The sequence below is a fragment of the Acomys minous genome (assembly GCF_964271855.1).
Source record: "Acomys minous genome assembly, chromosome: 12".
NCBI lineage: Eukaryota > Metazoa > Chordata > Mammalia > Rodentia > Muridae > Acomys > Acomys minous.
The window spans coordinates 46,508,005-46,524,859 of record NC_140493.1 but is presented as its reverse complement, the minus strand read 5'-3'; the positions used below and the strand labels follow the sequence as shown (position 1 = coordinate 46,524,859).

Sequence of the window (16,855 nt, the reverse complement as noted above, 5' to 3'; positions counted from 1 at the left end):
ACAGTGGAATTCTTTGGGCTTGCAGTAGGAGCAGTGGAATCTGGGCTTGTCAGGGCATATGTAGAGGAGTAGGAGGCCACCAGAACCAAGGTGATGCAGGGAAGGTGCTCTGGACCAGATATTGCAAAGCCTAAAACTCTCTCGGGAGATCTTTCCTTTAGTATGTGATGGCACGAAACAGGGCCAGGGAGAAAATACCGGTACCTACCCTGAGCATGTTATGTATCTTCCCTCTTTCTGTTTTAGTTACTCCATAACAGTAGAGGCTGAATATGTGCTTACTTCTTGCTTCCTGTTCTACTTTCTCATCCCCTAAAACCTCTTCCTTGCCCCGGGGAAGAACGGCAGATCTCTTCCTGACCTAGGGCTGACTTTTACCTTTGGATGCTTGTAGATAGATCAAGACTGTGTGACCTCGGCTTTGACCTTCTGCGGACAAAGCATTGTATCCATTGCCTGCAGTCATGCTGATAGTACCATTCAACCCCATTTTTAGCATCCTTACTTACCATAGCCTCTGCCGGGGGCTTCACATCCTCTATCATCAATCTCCACTGTGGTCACATAGAGCAGACAGTAAGTGCTATTGCCTCATTGACACTAAGGCAGCTGAGGCTAAGAGAGATCAAATAGCACAGTCTTTTTCACACTGAATTGAAATAGAAGAGCAAGGATCAAGGGCAGGCTCTCACTATGAGTCTACTGTTTTCTGGCTAGGTTGTATACAACTTAGAGTTTCCTGACTTATATACAGTGGCTTCATAGTATATGCCATATGGTGTTAAGTGAACCCTTCTCTTTAGGCTTGACAGCATTCTAACAGGAAAGACATCTTGACCTCCAGAAATTCCATCCAACGCGAAGCAAAGAGTGTTTCGCTTTCCCAGTTAACTGGACTTTGATTTGTAGTATATAGAATTTTTTGATGACATCTTTGTCTATTTTGTTGTATTGCACAAATGCTTGAAAGAAAGCATAGTGGCACCTGTCACTTTTCCATCTTACTGGACACTGCGCAGTCCTTTTCCAGCTGTCTGGTACAATATATTCTATGACATATCTTGAAATTTTGAGACCTCTGGTCTTGATGACAGTGTTCTGGGCAGTTTTCATCTAGCTTCCTGGATCAACCTTTCTAAGTAAGCAGCCCCTACCTCAAACAATTGCAATTGTTTTCCCCCAAGATATCACTAGGGGAGATTGTATAAGGTGACATAGTACCATGGCTAAAAGTTGACTAATAGAAGCCAGGGTGTGCAGTGCAGTCATGATGCAACGCTGGAAAGGCTGGGGGCATGACAGACTTTTCCTAGTGTACGTGTTCCCCTGGGTCCAGGCTATTGGCTCTCTGCATGTGTTTGCATTGGCCTGCTTCTCACCAGCCTGGTTTCGTGAGCAATGACACTTGGATCCCTTAGAAGTGAAACAGTCGTGATCAAGAGTGCCGGGTTAAGAAAATGATGAAGACTCTGAACCTAGATCTGCCTGACTCCCCAGATTGTCTAAGAAATCATAACTTCTGTGAGTGTAGGCCATAGGGAGAGGAGTATGGGCAGGAGAGGGTCGGGGGGGCTGAGCAAGTTGAAAGCTTCAGTGAATGTGGATGCCAGACATTAAATGTTAAGGAAGAGGCAGAGAGAGATGGGTGTGGCAGATGAACTGGGTGGGTTCAGGTGCAAGGATGCTGGAGATCACTCAGAAACCTAGAATAGTTCAAGGGAGATGTGATGGTGCTCAGCAGGGGCATTGGCTGTCCTGGGGAAGAGCTGCACATCACTGGCACCAGAATGGGAGGAACTGAAGGATACAAAAGGCCTTTGTCAGGAACATACTTTTTTCACTTTCACATCTCTAAAAGCAGGAAGAGAGATAGCATAGTGGCTAACATAACTCACTTGGAAGTTTCCCTTTCTTAGGCCATCAGATAGTTACAATGCCTTACAGTTGACAGTGTGTGAAAGATGCTGAAATATAGGTTAGTGTCAATTTGGAGAGTTCTCCAAAGGTGATGCCCAGATGTACTGACTAAAAACAATTATTTCCAGCTACTAAGAATTTACATGTTCTCCAGACACTGTTTCATTGTGATGATAAAAACAATAACTCTACTTACAGTAATGACGGTTAATATGTGCCGAGCATTAACCTATTATCTTAGGCCATCACCAATTTAAGGTACCTCATTCTCATAACAATTCTTGCAGATCCTAAAAATAAATGTGAGGAGTTGGTGGAGCAGGGAAATTAAGGTTCCTAGCCAAGGCTACACAACTATTAGTGAGGTCAAAATTTAATGCCAGTTCCTTTCTGCCTCCAAGTTTATGCTCCCTATTATAAATAATTTGTAAGTGGGTGTGCCTTTGTCAGCAAACTGGAAGGGAAGTGGCACTTATTGAGTGCCTACTATGTGTTAGGGAGGATTTTACAGCGAACAACTCTGAGTACACTTGCAGGGCAGCACTTCCTGCTACTCCAGTTGAAGATCCAAAAGCCAGTAAACATGAGACTCTGGCATGCCTAGTCCAGCTCAGAAGCCCTAGACTTTGCATGATGGAAATTCCCCATAATGCTCTGTTGGTCTTGAAGATATCGGCCTTACAACTAAGGGTAGTACCAGTTAGTGACATCCAGATCTAATCACGGGGCAACCTCCTTGAGAGGCTGAAGCTGGAGGACCACAAGTTCAAGGTCCGATCAACTATAGAGCTAGCGCAAGGGGCCTTGAGGGACTTAGTACTCCCCTGTCTCAAAATACATGGTTAAAAAGAGGCATACAATGGAAGGGGCATGGTAGAGTGGATGTCAGAGTTGGACGGAGAAAACGGGAAGTGTAGCGACAGTCATCTTTCATTTCGTACAAGTATGAGATTCTTTAAACTAAAGGGAAAATTGAGAGTGTGAATTGTGTGGGGGAAGCTGTTTTGTGGTAGAGCAATTGCCTAAGGCAGGGGATGCTTTGGGTTCAATCCAGGTTGTGCAAAAGGAGGATGGAGAAGAGGAGAAGGAAGAGGGAGATGGGGAATGGGAGGTTGGTAAAGGAGAAAGAAGGGAGGATGGAGAAGGAGGAGGAAGTGAGAAAAGGAGATGTGAAGGACAAGAAATAATTCACCGTGATGACATACCACAAAGTTTACACAGATGTTTCTAGTGGCAGATGTAGCATGCAAACCATGGTTCAGTGTTTGTCAAACATTTGTACTGATTTCTTCAAAAAGTCCCTTCACAAAATGTGGATATGCCTCTTTTATCCATGTAGCCATTTTTAAAAATGTGTCCTGTGGTTAGCAAGGCTGTTTTAGGATTCAATCTCTTACTTTTGATATTGTATAGCACCAGACATGTAAATTGTCCCGAGACAATGTTATTCATTTGCTAACACATTCTCTTAGAGATCTGGAATGGTAAATATTGTCTGCATTGTGGGCCAGAAGATTTCCATTGCAGCTACTCAGTTCTGCTGCTGTGTTGCAGAGGCAGTCATTCATTGACAGGCAAGCATGGCTGTGATCCAATAAAACCGACCTTATGTGGTGATGGGTTGGATGCTCATGTGGATGAAAGTAATAGTAATGGTTGGCCAGGACTTGTTATTTCTGTATTTTTTCCTTTCCCTTTTCAAGAACACAGAAGTTTTTAATGACTATCATTTTTACTGTTAAATCGGTGTTTAGTATACTTTTTATGAGTATAAGAAAAAAGAAACTTGTATTTGATTAGTGCCCTAGTCTATTAGTGCCTAATTGTAGGCGCTTTGCCATGTTGGCACTTCTGAATGCTTCTCCTCTGATCCGCTGCTGGGAGGGGAGACTCTACAGGGTAGTTAGCAGGGCTCTGTGAACTCATTCCAAGGAAATGGTTATGCAAGGGGGGACAAGGAATTCACACCAAACAAAAAAGCTAAAATGTCTTAGAAGTAGTTTGTCCAAAATAGGTGTTTGAAATGTATAATCATCTTTATAGTATCTCAGGGTTGAAATATAGATTAGAGTTTTTACCTATGTTCTAACTTTCAGAATTGGCAAAGACTGATTCGAAGTAAAATTGAGGTGATTGGGTTTTTTTTTCTAATTTATTTATTCTTTGAAAACTCCCATACATATATGCAATGTGTTTTGATAATATTTTCTAGCACCTCACTTCGATCCACCCAGGCCTACAACTTACCTCCTTCTCAACTTCATTTCTTCTTTTATTGTTATTATTGTTTTTATTTTAGTCCTGAGAGTATGGTGACAGGTGTGGGGCTACCCACTTCCAGGACAGAGTCATGTTATCAGCAGCCACATGGGGTGAGGCTATAAAAAGCCAAAATTATACAATGTTATGCCAAGATTACCCAGACTGTGAGACTCCCAAAAACGACCACCAGGACTCGATACCGATGCAACAAACACAGGGTCCTGTATTACTGGCTCAGAGCTTCGGATCACAATCCTTCCTGATGCAGCAGGATAGGAGAGTGATACCGGAGCTTCAAGGGTAATGGGTTTATAAGGAAAAACTGTAATTAGGGGTGGGAGTCACAAGGAAGCAAGGAAAAAACCCGTAAGTGGAGGTCCTGAGTCTCAGGAATGCAGTCCTTTGGGCAGGCTGGGGGAGTAGGGGAACCGGATCTCCAGGGAAAGCTGTGAGTCTCAGGAATGCAGACCTTCAGGCAGGTTGGGTCCAGGAGGCTGAATCTCCAGGGACCATTGGATGTTAATTGTATCTTCTGGAGAGTGCTGGTAGGTTTAGTTTATGGCAGTGCGTGCTCTTTCCCAGAATGCAGGAAGTAGTGGAATCACCTGGAGGACAACTTTCTCACAGACCATGGCATTAATTGTAGAATATAAATTACATATAGAATATGGCATTAATTTTGCCCCTACAATAACATGACTTCACATTTTACATTTTAGCCCTCTGCAAGGAAGGGCTGCAGTGGTTAATTTCAATTGTTAAGTCGATAAAATTAAGAAATGTAGAGAGATTAGCAAAGCATACTGCTAGGTATATCTGTAAGAGTATTACCAGAGAAAACTGCTCACGAGTCTCTCTTGTAGAGGGGACTAATCTATTCATGGATTCATAATATGATGGTATTATTGGATGGTAGTGTACTGTAAGAGGTGGGACTTAGTTGGAAGAATTGGGTCACTTGAGGCAACAGCTTGTCTTAGTTCCTTCCTATATTCCTTCTCTGCCTCTCTGCTGCTGTGTGGTAAACAGACCTTCTCTAGCACACACTTCCATGATGTTTGGCCCAAATGCATATGAACCAAAACTGTGAACTAAAACAAATAATTGCTCACTTTTACATTTCTGCCTTGGTGGTTTGCTTGTAGAATTAAAAGGAGGAGCTAACACCAGGACCATTTGGTTTATCTTTAACATTTCATTCATGAACTTTGTTTGCTAATGGTTCCATTGTATTTCAAACATCCCTCAACCTGTTGTGGTACCCCATGTCTGTAATATTCATGTAGGATTGTGAGTTTCAGGCCACCTGGGATGTGTATAGTGACCCTGTCTCAATCCATCGATCAATCATCAGCTTTCTCAACCATCATACAATCCTGCAAGCTTTGTAAACTTAGCCTTTTTACTTGGCAAAGGGTTTTGACTGAACTATTTGAGATGTCTGCTGAGGTAGCAGAAGCTGATATGAAAAGCCATGACACTCCTATGACAATTGTCAATCTTACCAGCCTACAGCTCCTATTAGGAAAGTGCCTTTTAGTGATGAGGAGATTTTATGCTGTGTGAGCTCTCCCACATGCCAAGACTTGGATAAAGAGCAGCAGAGATCCCTTTGCCTGTTACTTCTGTTTCATAGATAAGGAAGTGAGATTTCAGGAAATTAAAATCTACTCAAGGTCTTCTGCTTTCTGTGCCAAGAGCTATACCCTAATAAGCCTGTATTCATATCCTCTCCTGTGTAACATTCTCCCATAAAACACAATATCATACATAAGATAATTTCTCTTTTTCTCTCCTCTTCCTTCTTATTCTTCTTCTCTCTTCCTATCTCACTGCAACTCCTTCTCCCTCCCTCTGTATCAGAAGTCCAGGTATGGTTCCCACGATCGTGTCATAAGCATGGGTTTGAGTCTCATATAAAGACCGAGCTACTCTACCAAAACCCCTTTGTTGACTGTTGGGAGAAGCCAGCTCCTGAAGGGCCCTTTTTGTTGGCTGTTGGGTGACTGGCACTTCTATTTCAATATTATTCAGGTATCTCGATCCTAACCGCTTGCTTCATGAGATCAAAACCTACAGCAAGATGGAATTCTCAGCCCTTTATCTAACCCCCAAAATAGCATCTTACATCCTTGCCATAGTCTAACAACTAGAAACAAGTCCTAGCCTGTTTTAAGCAGTGGGAATTCCCCAAGGGTGTCATTAAGATGAGTCTGTTCTGATGACCATCTTAGGGTCTGCTTGCTGCAGCTCTACTCCATAGCCGTTAATATTTTCCTTTGTTGCCCTGAGTTTTCAGGGAAATATACCAGTGATTTTAGTCCTCAGAAGTCCTTAAAATACAGCCCTGCATCTCTCTGTGACATCTAGTAGCCTGGAATGCAAATTTTAGGTGCCAAATGAAATTGCTTTGCTCACCACGAAACTTTGTATTCCATGCGGAAAAGAGATACCACAGTCAGGGACAATGTGGAGCAAGATGTATCTAACTAAGGGCTCCTATCACTGTCCCACAGGGAGACACATTGTGATCTGCCAGAGCTTGGGCAGCACTGCCTTTATATGGAAGTGTCAAACGTGACCGGGTGAAGAGACAATATTGCTGGAATGCTAATGAAATTGGTGTGTGTTTCGGCTGCCATTGTTAATGCAGACGAGAACAGAGAGTCACTTGGTCTGGAGAAAGCTGATAACCTTATCCCCAGACAGATGCCTGCAACCTCTAGAAATATGTCATACTTATATTAGGTTGGATGTATCTGAAAAGCTCTTCAGAAATATCCAAAGTGTGGCTCAGACTGGTGTGGACAAAGCAGTATATGATGGAACTGACATACAGTCTTCCTGGGACTTAATTTAAATTCTAGTAGATTTTCCAATTTTAAATAAGTAATTCCGGGGTCCTGGTGAACTAGCAAGCGAGTCTGTTATCCACGTGAGACCTAGTTGCTGGCTGGCCCATTCAAGCTAAAAATTCACTCCTGCAGGTGCTGGCACATGTCACATCTGCGTGGTGTGCCACGCATAACACTATGTAACCCAAGAGCATTCTCCCTTATACTCCTCACAGCAGCCAGCAGCCCTGAATTAAGGAGGTTGTGTCATTACCATTTGCAAATGGTGAAACCACCCTCCATGCAGCAAGTAGCGCAGCTGATAGCTGAACTTTTCCATCTCGAACCTATAAAACTGTCCAGAGAGACCTATTGTGTCATTCCCCTAGTTGCACAGCTGTAGACACACAGACTTGGGGAGAAGAAACAGCTTCCCCGTGATTATAGAGAATGAAACAGAGAAGACAGAAAGCTTCTTCTGCTATTGCCTTTAGCCAAGAACTTTGCTCCCCAAAGGAAATCACAGGACCCTCACTTCATTAGAACAACCTAAGAGGTGCCGAGCCTTGTCCTTGGATGCCCGGAGCCTAGAGTGGTAAGGCACGTCAAAGAATGTACGAGATTATGAAAAATGAAAAACACAATCCTCTTTGAATTACCAGAAGAATTTTTTCCCTACCACTGCTTGGAAAGCAAGAAATGAAATACAAGCTCTTGAGAGACAAATATGGCCGTCTCTCAACTCCTAGAATGTAACACGTGATTATCTTATCCTGGTGTGTTTTGGAGTTCTTTTGTTGGCTGTGCATGTGTTTACAACTTCTACATCTTAATGCATTGGATCTTATCTGCCTGATATATTCTCCTTGACCTCACATAGCAATTTTGTGTTTCACGTCTGCTTTGAGGTCTGATATTATTAGAGCCAGCTCTGCTGTATCTTGACTACTTTCTGTGGGGTAAGATTTTCTGTCTTTTCATCGGCGACCTATACGGGCCTTTGGCTCTAAAGTGAGTTTCTTGTAGGTGACACATAGTGGGATCATTCCTCCTATCCATTCTGCTGTGGCATCATCGAATGTGGGAGAGCCAGATTTCCTTGCTAAACAGCTGGGAATTTATTGGTCTGCTTAGAAAAATAATGAGAAAAAGCATGTGAGCAATAGAGTGGAGGCAGGAAAGGAAGTGATGAAGGTACTGTCTCCTGGGCTCTTTTTATCTCTCTAGTTCAGAGATGAGGTACCTCTGACTATGCTTCATCGTGGCACGTGAACACTTGCCTTGATCAGCTCCGCTATGTGCTGCTTTGCTCACCCTGAGATGCAGCCTCAGTTCCTGCAACTTTGAACACAAGATAAAACAAAGTGATTTGCTGTAAATCATTCTAAAATTATTCTTTATACTTTTTCATATGTACTCTTAGACCCAGACATCTGATGCCATTGTTTTGAATTATTTGACCCTTACAGGTAAATAAGCATAAGCAATAAGTTTGAACATAGAAATTGAATTCCAACATGAAAAGGGAGAACAGAGGTCAGAACTCAAATGGCAAGGGAATTTCCTTGGTGTGTAATATTTCACTTTCTGCCACGAGGTGGGTGGGATTTAATGAAAAGAAACATATTCTAACCATGTTAAAGGAGAGAATACATTCCATCAAAATTCTCTCCAGTTTATTGAACACAAAGTAAAGAATGGCATTGTGGGAGATGAACCATGCTGAAGACTGGAAGTCCAGGGCCTGACCATCACTCTCCTGGAGTCATGTGGTGCTCACATGCACATTACTTAGGCCTCTGATGTATACAATTCCTTTCTATAAAATAGAGGAACAAGAAGAGGCTTTTTTTTGCATTCTTTGAATATTGTGATTGCTGGAACTTGAGTTGGGGTATAGCATGAACAGTGACAGGAAAAGAAAATAGTAGGGAAATAATGAGAATATTGCTTATGAGCTCGTGCCCATGTCTCTAGGGGATGGCATGTTCTTAGTCCTGTCCCTTACCCAACAGGCATTACCAGTTGATAATGGCATTCCATCCAGTTAACTTGGCAGCTGTTTGAATGCCACATTCCAGGCAGTTTCAATTAGTGTATACTACAGGGTTTGTAAAATAACAGTGATTCATCTACCACATTCTAGCTGGCTCAAACATTATTTTGGGGCCTTGACCAGTTAGGATTTAATTAATCCTTGTGGGTCACTTTTATATTTTCTTTTGAGAAATATCTATCCAGTTCATTCGACAGGTGTAATTTGTTTATTAGATTTGTTGTTGTTGTTGTCAAAACATTAGAGTTCTTTATGTATTGTAGATAGTATTATCTACTGCCAGATGTATAGTCTTAAGAATTCTTTCAATCAGATAAATGGTTGTCTCCTCATTCTTTTGCTTCTTTGCCAGTTTTTGGTTTGGTTTTTTGTTTTTGTTTTTGTTTTTATTTGTTTGTTTGTTTTCTAGTTTGACAAAGTTCTTTTGGTTGGCTTCATTTTAAATATGTAATCAAATATTATTCAGCCACCAAACACATGAAGTTATGTCATTTCTAATAATATGGAAGGACTTAGAAGGTCTTATGTTAAAAGAAATAAGTCAGATGCAGAGAAACTAAGACTTCACAGTTTCACTCATATGTGTGATCTAAAAAGATGACTCTCATAGAAGTTGACAGGAGAATGGTAGTTACTGGAGCCGGAGAGAAGATGGAGAAGGAGAAGTGGGAAGGGTTGGTTAACAAGCATATTGTTATGTAGGAAGACTATGTTCTTCAGGTCTGTGACACAACAGAACACATTTAGTCTGTTTTGATTGTATTCACACCGTAGATGGATGGTGGCTCATTTAAGGAGATATGGTGGTTACCAAGAGCTGCTTGCTACACAATATTGCCTGTAGGAATCAAAGAGCCACACTAAGCTTCATGAAACATGTGCTAGTATTACATAGCAATAAAAATAAAAATCACGAAAACGAACAAAAGGACACCAACCAGGCACACAGTGGATACTTTACCTCTGACAGATCTCAGTGAAGGACCAAGAGGATTTTCATGTGGTCTGAAGGTACTGTCTTCATTGGAAGCATTTCCTAGGCTCAAGAGCCAGGACCTGTGGCTCTTGATGAGGGAGCCAGTCACATCTGCTCTATTAGTTCAGTCTGCCTACACCTGCCTAGGATGGGAGGTCCTTCATCCCTTTCAGTGAAGGAACTCTAATGACAATCAAGTGTGTCCAGCTGCTGCCTGTCTCCCTGGCTTTGAAGGACATATTGGAGCCACTGATGTTGTAAAATTGTCCTAGAATAACTGCAGGCAGGACCTGCTGGGTCCCTAATGAAAGACGTCCCAAATGTGGGAGTCCAGAGGAGCAGAAAGGGGGACTGTCCTTCCAGTTAAGTGGGGTGGCCATGCACCTTCCTCTCCTCTGCCTATTCCCTGCACATTCTCCATCAAGGTCCCTTACTGGCTTGCAGAAAAGAAGAGTCTCTTATTCCCTTAGTGACACTGCCACCCGTGTGCTTGGAAGCTTGGGCCTTATCTATATAAGTATGCATATAAAATAGTGACACTTGCATGCCCCCAAATGATATTTTCAAGAGAAAGAGAGAAAACACCACTCATGGAAACGGAAACATACCTGTGGGCATTTTCCACTTCCTTATCTCAGTGCCATGGGAAGTCCTCCTTCCCCTTCCTGTCTGAAAAGCTGTCCGTGTCTTCCTGGTGCTGCCTGGTGGAGGTCTGGTACTGACCAGACCTGGAGAGGATGGACCGGGCCTTGTACTGCGCACCTGAGCCTTACGCGTCAGAACAGGGTACAATTCAGAGGGACCCTTCTGTGTCTTTCCTCTGACTCCTCCAGCTCCAGTTTGGCTGAAAGACAGTAGAGGATAAGACAAGAAGAGCAGTAAGGGAGGAACACGGAAGAGACAGTGTCCGGGTAAAGGGCATGAGGATGGCGTTGACAGTGACCAGCATTGCTATCAAACACAGCCTGGTATCCCCCAGTGAGTCTCTACAGGGCTCGCTGCCCAGATCTCCTTTGGGACCTAAAGAACACAGAGAAGAGGGTGAGGATGTGATTACAGAGCAGAGAAAGGGAAAGGGGAGGGCAGGAAAAGACGGTGGGATGGGTGAGGTAGTGGGAGGGAAGGGAAGGGGGCAGTAAAGCTGTAGAAAGAGAACCTAGAGTAGGAAAGGGCAGAATAGAAGAGAAAAGGAAAGGTTAGTAAGGCGCCCAGAGCACACCAGACAGAAAGGAAAGTGGAGGGCAGGTGCTGCAGCCCAGACACATCTGGCTTCAGTCAACGACTCTGACTGCTGACATTGAGCTATTTTGAGGACAGTTTGAAATTTTCAAGACGTTGAAAAAAATGTCTCCTCATCTTGGGGTTAGGAGGGCTTCCTAGATGATTTAAGTTCCATAAATTACTGGTCTTTCTCCAGTCTCAGAAAAGTAGATCCCAATGACACTGGTGCTTAGCTAGTTTTGTGGTTGTTGGCTGCCCCCTGCTGGCACAGTTTGGGTCTGCATGCTGCCAGTTGATAAGAACTAGATTGAAACTGGGTAGTGGGATAAAGGTAATTTCTCCACCTCCTCTCCCAGACTATTAGAAGCCCATAGGGTACCAACCTTTCTTGTAAAGTTTGATTGGCATGGTGTAGAGTTTCACTTGGCTCCTCAAATTCAGCAGGTCCATACGAGCCTCTTATCTTCTTGGGCCTGAGGCCACCACACAGCCTTCTGACATCTGATTTTGTTATTTGCCAGCAACACGATCCTCAGTGTTCTTTTTTTTTTTTAAATACATTTTTATTAATTTATACATATTACATCTCAGTTGTTAGCCCATCCCATGTATCCTCCCATTCCTCCCTTCCTCCCACTTCCCCCCTACTCCCCTCCCCTCCCCTAAGTCTGTGTCTGAGGGGGACCTCCTCCCCCTGAATATGCTCATACGGTATCAAGTCTCTCCTTGGTGACCTATTATCTTTCCTCTGAGTGCCACCAGGCATCTCCGTCCAAGGGACATGTTCAAATATGGGGCACCAGAGTTTGTGTGAAAGTTAGATCTCCTTCTCCACTCAACAGTGGAGAATGTCCATCGGCTAGTCCGGGTAGGGGTTCAAGGTTTTTACTGCCTATTTTTTCCTTGGCTGTTGCCACAGTTTGCGGAGGGCCCCAGGGCCCAGACTCGCCTGTAGTTTTCCAGGACCCACTGGATCCTTCCATTTCCTCTTTCTCCCAGGCTTCTCACACCTAAAGTTTCAATAGGATGTCCTCCCCTCTTACCCACTATTCTGGTAGGTACAGTTTTTCATGGGGACGTACACCTTGGACTAGTGTCTCGATATAAGTGAGTATATACCATTTAGCTCTTTTTGCTTCTGTGTGAACTCACTCATTATGACAATTTCTAGTTCAATCCATTTGTCCACAAATTTTGGAAATTCCTTGTTTTTAATAGCTGAGTAGTATTCCATAGTGTAAATGTACCACAGTTTCTTTATCCATTCTTCTATAGAGGGACACGTAGGTTGTTTCCAAGTTCTGGCTATTATGAATAAGGCAGCTATGAACATGGTTGAGCATATGTCCCTGTTGTGTAGTAGTACATCCTCTGGGTATATTCCAAGGAGTGGAATAGCTGGGTCTTGAGGAAGCCCTATTCCCATTTTTCTGAGAAAGCACCAGATAGCTTTCCAAAGTGGTTGTACTAGTTTGCATCCCCACCAGCAATGCAGGAGTGTTCCTCTTTCTCCACACCCTCGCCAGCATGAGGTGTCAGTTGAGTTATTGATCTTAGCCATTCTGATGGGTGTAAGATGGTGTTCTTATTAGCCTTCCCCATCACCCTCTTCGGTCCTGCAGAGACCTCCAAAAGGATTCTCTTTCAGGAGATCCTCATAATCTCCTCAGCCCTCCTCTTTGCCAGCCGTTGTCACAGCTCTTGCTGAGCTGACTCTGTGTAGAGATGTAGATGTCAATACCTCCATTGTCTATAGCTGATGTGTGATAGGATGCTCAGCTAATGCCCAAATGGCAGCTAGAACCCAAGGACTTATACTAGATGGTTCTATATATTCTGCATGCCTATGATAAAGCTTAATTTTACAAACTAAGCACAGTAAGAGATTAATAGCAATAACTAATGTAAAGTAGAACACCTACAGTAATAAAATATAATCAAATAATTTAATATGCATCTATGGCTAATTTCTGGAATCTTCACTTAATATCTTCAGAGTAGGCTAGTCATGAATCCATGGATGACTGAAACCGTAGAAGGCAAGCTACAGATAAAGGGAAGCTGTTCTATGTAGATATTATGTGTATGAGTGAGTATGTGTGTACACACGTTTGTGCGTTAGGTGTCTCTCTGTGAGCATGTTTGTCTCCGTGTATATGTGTTCACATGTGGCACTAGGATTTAAAGCCAACACCTGACACATGCTAAGTAAGTGCTGTATCAGCACGTGTGTGTGTGTGTGTGTGTGTGTGTGTGTGTGTGTGTGTGTGTGTGTGTGTTCTGTGTCTTTAATTCCAGTGACAGGGAATTACGGAAGTCACTGTGGGTTACTTAAAGCTCTGAGATCTGAGCTAGTCACTGGATACGGACAGGACCTGGTACAGCCTCTGCTGTCCAGGAGTGGAGTATGACAGGCCAAGAAACCTAGATCATCCAATTTGAAAGTTAGATGCACTTAGTAGATTCCTATCCCATACTGAATTTTCTATCATTCTGTCCAACAAATTGCCACTATCTTGGTGGATTGTAGCAACATCATTTCTTTCTGTAGCTCACAGTTTCTGAGTGTCAGCGGTCTAATTGGGTCCTATGCTGAGCCTTCAGAGAGCAGCATTTGAGGTTTAGGGGGCTTTCTTTCGCAGTGATTAATAGCCATTCTTGGTGTTGAAGGGCAGGTCCCACTTTCATGTTATCATAAAATGGGAGCAAAGGTCAGACCCCTCAAACCATAGTAGCTCCTTGACGCATGTCGCCCTCACAGGCCCTTTACAAGGCCAGCAAGAGATTAGCAAGCTCCAGTCTGTGCAGATGGGGGTCCATCCAGTATGCCACAGTCATAGGCAGAGGCTATCTAGTGGCCTTCACCATATAATGAAGCAAGCAAAGGAGGACTAAGTCTTGGTGTCTGCTTGAGCTCACATGAGACAACTATATGGCATAAGCATGCACATCTTTTAGCGGCATCTCCATGTTTACATGCATACCTGATGAGACATGAAGGAAGAGTCGGAGAGCCTCAGTAAAGCCTCCTACTTCTGCTACATGAGTTCAGCTCTGGGTCACCAAATTTCTGTTTGGACACCAACCCAGCCTTGGCATACACTTGCATGTTCAATGGCAGCTGAAGGCAGATCTCACAGAGCTGAGGTTGGTGTTTTGCGTTGTAGTACCAGACATGTGCCGTTTTTACACCATTTTGGTCTTAAAAATCCTGCTGCAGGGGAGTGGCCATAATGATCTCAAAGGTCACTGTAAGGATGATGAGCTGCCATGTGTGGAGTGGCAGGTGACAGGTGCGACCAAATGGTGAGCGGTAGTGGTGAGAAGTGCTGATGTTGACACCATCAATAGCAGCATCAGCATCACCCTAGTTATTCCCTGAGAAAAGGATTTGGGGCTCAGTGTAGGTAGAGTTCAGTCACAGGTGGGAGTTTTCCATTTCAAATAGAAGGCCTAACAGCTTGAAGAGGTTAGTGATTATGGTTAAATTCCTGGACAAGGTTGGAAGTGCAGAGTTAGCTTGGCAGATCATCGGGTCTATTGATCAGAAAATGTCTTCCAAGACACCGAAAATCAAAAAGTCTAAGTAATTGGTAATGACCTAAGTAAGTAGGTCATTAAGTGACAGCATGCAGCTTGCTTAACCTCTCCAAGCCTTGTTTATCATCACTTTTGGGGTAACCTATAAAGCAGGTGACTGTCCTGTGTCCTCACTGATCCCCTTTCTTGTCATTGCCGGCTGGAGCAGCCAGGACTAACGCTCCTTCCTTCCTTCTTCCTTCCCTATAGGTTCCTGATTGTCCTGGGATGCTTGATTCTGGCCGTGCTCACCACCTTCAAGGAGTACGAGACCGTGTCTGGAGACTGGCTTCTGCTGCTGGTGAGCTGTGGGCCAGTGGCACTGACTGTACTCCAGCATAGTAGTAATGGGTCACTTTTAGCTGTAGGGAGTCAAACTCTGGAAACTATTTTCCTGGTTTGCAGCTTCCTAATGTCTCTAAGCCAAGCCTAGGGCCCAAGAAAAAGCAATGCCCCTTTGCCTTGTGAGGCTTGCCACAGGCATAACCTTTTCAAGATGATCGAATATTCCAGAGAGAAATAAGGGGCACATGAGTCCAAGCCAAAACCATCACATAGGAAAAGATAAAGCACAGATTTCTGCCTCTCTGAAAGTTCACCTAAAGGCATACTCCATTCTCAATGCTGGGCCTCTGATTTCTCAAAATGTAAGCTAAGGATGACACTAAGAAACTCTTAAACTGAGGCTAAGGTGAGCAGCATTGGCCAGCTAGTAATAGCAGGGTCTGAGTGTCCTGTATGGGATTAGCAGATTCTGTCTGACCTTACTTATTAGGGATTTTAATACATTGAACAAACTTCAGAAATGAATGGTTGGAATGGAATCTTCAGGAAAGCACAGACACAGATTCATTCTGAGTATATAGTTTACATGTCCAGATGAAGACAGGAGCCATTACAGTGGCCAACATGCACTTCTTCCCTCGCTGCTCCCAGCATCCCCACCACTAGGGCTGCAGCAACAGAAACCCAGTTCCTCTGAGCTCAGTAGTCCTGACACTGGGTACTGGATAACCTCACTTCATATGCTCTTCCCTGCAGGAAACATTTGCTATTTTCGTCTTTGGAGCTGAGTTTGCCTTGAGGATCTGGGCTGCCGGGTGTTGCTGTCGATACAAAGGCTGGCGTGGACGTCTGAAGTTTGCCAGGAAGCCCCTGTGCATGTTGGGTAAGCCCTGACAACTGGATCTAGTGGTCGCCCCAGTCTTCTCCTACAGTATTTCTCTGAGGGAGTATTATGAGTGCAGAGAGTGCCAATATGTCCACTGTTGAAAAGTCATTTCCTGGAATGGTTCCTTGAGATATTAGGCAATGATTCTCAGGGGTTGGGGACTTGGCTCACTGTTTGCCTTTGGGTTGTAAAGAAACCACAGAGCATCAGATAGTGTGTATCCCCAGTACCTAGACTAGTAGCACACTTGGTCACCAATATAGCTCAAATCACCTGTGCCTTCCAGGCCAGAAGGGATGGGAAGAGACACTCCACTGGCGATTGACAGTACACTTCTGTCAGACCACATTTCCCCTGTTTTACAGAGATAGAAACTGAAACTCATAGAACTGGGTTCTTCCAGTTTCATAATTGGTGAGCAGCAGCTCCCACTGGTCTTAGTTACTGTTCTGTTGCTGTGAGGAAACACTGTGACCTAGGCATCTTTGCCAAGAGAGCATCCAATGGGGGCTTGCTTACAGTTTCAGAAGGTTAGTGTATAACCATCCTAGCACAGTGATGGCATGGCACTGGGGCAGTAACTAAGATTGCATCTTGATCTGCAGGATGCAGGTAGAAAGAGAGCGAGCGAGAGAGAGAGCAACTGAGCCTGGCTTTTGAAACCACAAAGCCCACCTCCCCTAGTCATACACCTCCTCCAACAAGGCCACACCTCCTAATCATTCCCAAACAATTCCACTAACCAGGAACAAGCAATCAAACATATAAGCCTGTGGGATCCACTCTCATTCAAACCACCATCCTACCCCAACACCACAGTTCTGGAGCAATCTCAAGCC

General features: G+C 43.8%; 1 protein-coding gene across 2 annotated transcripts in view; it reads left to right on the top strand.

Annotated features, from left to right (window-relative positions):
- The window catches only part of KCNQ3 (potassium voltage-gated channel subfamily Q member 3), a 298,511-nt gene that overhangs the window by 245,705 nt on the left and 35,951 nt on the right, over positions 1 to 16,855 (top strand). For both annotated transcript variants that reach the window (XM_084749524.1, XM_084749523.1), the window contains exons 2-3: positions 15,056 to 15,146; positions 15,887 to 16,013. In XM_084749524.1, the coding sequence (XP_084605650.1) occupies positions 15,056 to 15,146; positions 15,887 to 16,013 (218 nt within the window). The remainder of the gene's footprint in view (positions 1 to 15,055; positions 15,147 to 15,886; positions 16,014 to 16,855) is intronic.